Source organism: Micromesistius poutassou, assembly GCF_964030765.1.
Source record: "Micromesistius poutassou genome assembly, chromosome: 10".
In the NCBI taxonomy this organism is placed as follows: Eukaryota; Metazoa; Chordata; class Actinopteri; order Gadiformes; family Gadidae; genus Micromesistius; species Micromesistius poutassou.
In genome coordinates this window covers 19,974,184-19,975,921 of record NC_140280.1, presented here as the reverse complement: position 1 = coordinate 19,975,921, position 1,738 = coordinate 19,974,184, and the positions used below count along the sequence as shown (strand labels likewise).

At 43.2% G+C, this 1,738-nt stretch overlaps 1 protein-coding gene and 1 pseudogene across 2 annotated transcripts in view; one reads left to right on the top strand and one right to left on the bottom strand.

Annotated features, from left to right (window-relative positions):
* The window catches only part of LOC311354494, a 208,645-nt pseudogene that overhangs the window by 173,915 nt on the left and 32,992 nt on the right, over positions 1-1,738 (top strand). The gene's annotated exons all lie outside the window — the stretch shown is intronic.
* gabrg2 (gamma-aminobutyric acid type A receptor subunit gamma2) overlaps positions 1-1,738 on the bottom strand; it is a 22,394-nt gene that overhangs the window by 10,964 nt on the left and 9,692 nt on the right. Inside the window, exon 3 of the mRNA XM_084473603.1 lies at positions 516-583. Within this exon, the coding sequence (XP_084329729.1) occupies positions 516-583 (68 nt within the window). The remainder of the gene's footprint in view (positions 1-515; positions 584-1,738) is intronic.

Genomic DNA, 1,738 nt, shown 5'->3' with positions numbered 1-1,738 from the left:
CTCTCTCTCTCTCTCTCTCTCTCTCTCGCGCGCTCTCTCTCACGGTAATCTTGTTTCCCCACCCACTCTCCTGCCCTATTTTTACTGTTGCGGCAGCTTAACTTGTATGCTATGGTCTACAAATAGTACGGAGTTCATCCGTGTTGGGGCCAGCCCCTCCTCACGCCTGGTGCAAACCGCAAGGCACTAGAAAGTCACGCTGCCAGTGGCAGCCATCTTTAGCCATCGAGTAAAACCATTAGTCAAACGCTAGAGACTGAAGGGAGCATGCTATTCATGGGATCAATATCATTGGTCAATGTCAATTCACCAATTGATTGATGTCAATTGTGCTGAGTAAAATTAATTGGTTTATTTTAATTCTTCATTCATGTGAAGACAAATGATTCAAAATGACTTTAATCCTCTTTTGAGGCAATGCAAAATCCGCAACAACATCAAAGCACATTTAAACAAGATAACTCATATAAGGTTTAATATGTACAGTCGGATCTGAATGACAGAGCTGTACTCACCATGTTGATAGCATTCACCGGACCGATGCTGTTGACAAACATGTCTGTGTGGATCACCGTTGGTTTGACTGCGGGGAAAGGGAAGGAAAGGCTGTTTCAAATACGGCATTTAAGTTCATTCGTGTTTAAATGTGTGTAACCCACTGGGGTAGAGACACTGGTAGGCTCTGACAGACAGGGGCGCTGCCTTTAGTCTCGGAGGAATGAGGAGACAGACTGAGGTGAATACAAAAGTCCTGACATGTCGACAAGAAAAGTATGAAAGAACTTTCTGTCAATTAAAACATGAACACATTTTGTGGCATTACTAACACTTCAAATAAGATATTGTAAATATGGTATATTGAATATATTTTGAATACAGAGACAGACTGAAACTAATATTTATTTTGTTCAATGGGTTCAATGAGTTGTATTCATAAATATGATGAAATAGACAAAGAGCGCAACACAACACAACACAATAGAGCAAGACAATTCAAAAACACATACCACGATATTCCATAATGTTATTTGAGCATCATGCCTGGATGGAAATCACATCCTGTATATGCTTTCAAAACAAGTATGCATACGTCTTTCTCAGCATCAACGGAGGTGTGTGTGTGTGTTTGTGAGTGTGTGTGTGTGTTTGTGAGTGTGTGTGTGTTTGTGAGTGTGTGTGTGTGTTATACTGAAGCTAGGAGAGGAGCTGACGTGTGTGACCAGGTGGATGTCAGAGTAGATAAGGCTCTGGGAAAAAAAACTTGACAGCAGTGAAAAGAGAAAGTAGAAGGCAGAAACGTGTCAGAATCCTGTCCGCAGCACAGAGCCGACCCAAGGGTGGACTAGTCTGAGGAGTCTGCGTCTGTCAGAGGCTCCACAGGAGGAGATTACGCCCCTCCGATTCTCCCTGAGACAGGAGGCAACAGACGGTGGCTGTTTAAAGGGGGGTAGGGTGGAAGGTTCATATCAAAATTAACTTCACGTTTTTTTCCTAGACACCTGAATTCTGAACGCTTTCAGTCCAGATGAAATGCCCATAAGACCCTGGTCCCCGGTCCTCACAGTCTGGTCCCTAACAAGAATAACTTACACCACAAAACAAATGAGCCGCTGCCTCTCTTAATGGACGAGCTATCACTGCAGCCATGTAACAAAGCATATTTTAATTATACTGTACACTAGCAGAGACGCTCCACATAGATCTCTCCGCACCCTTATATTACTCTTTCACGCCGTCC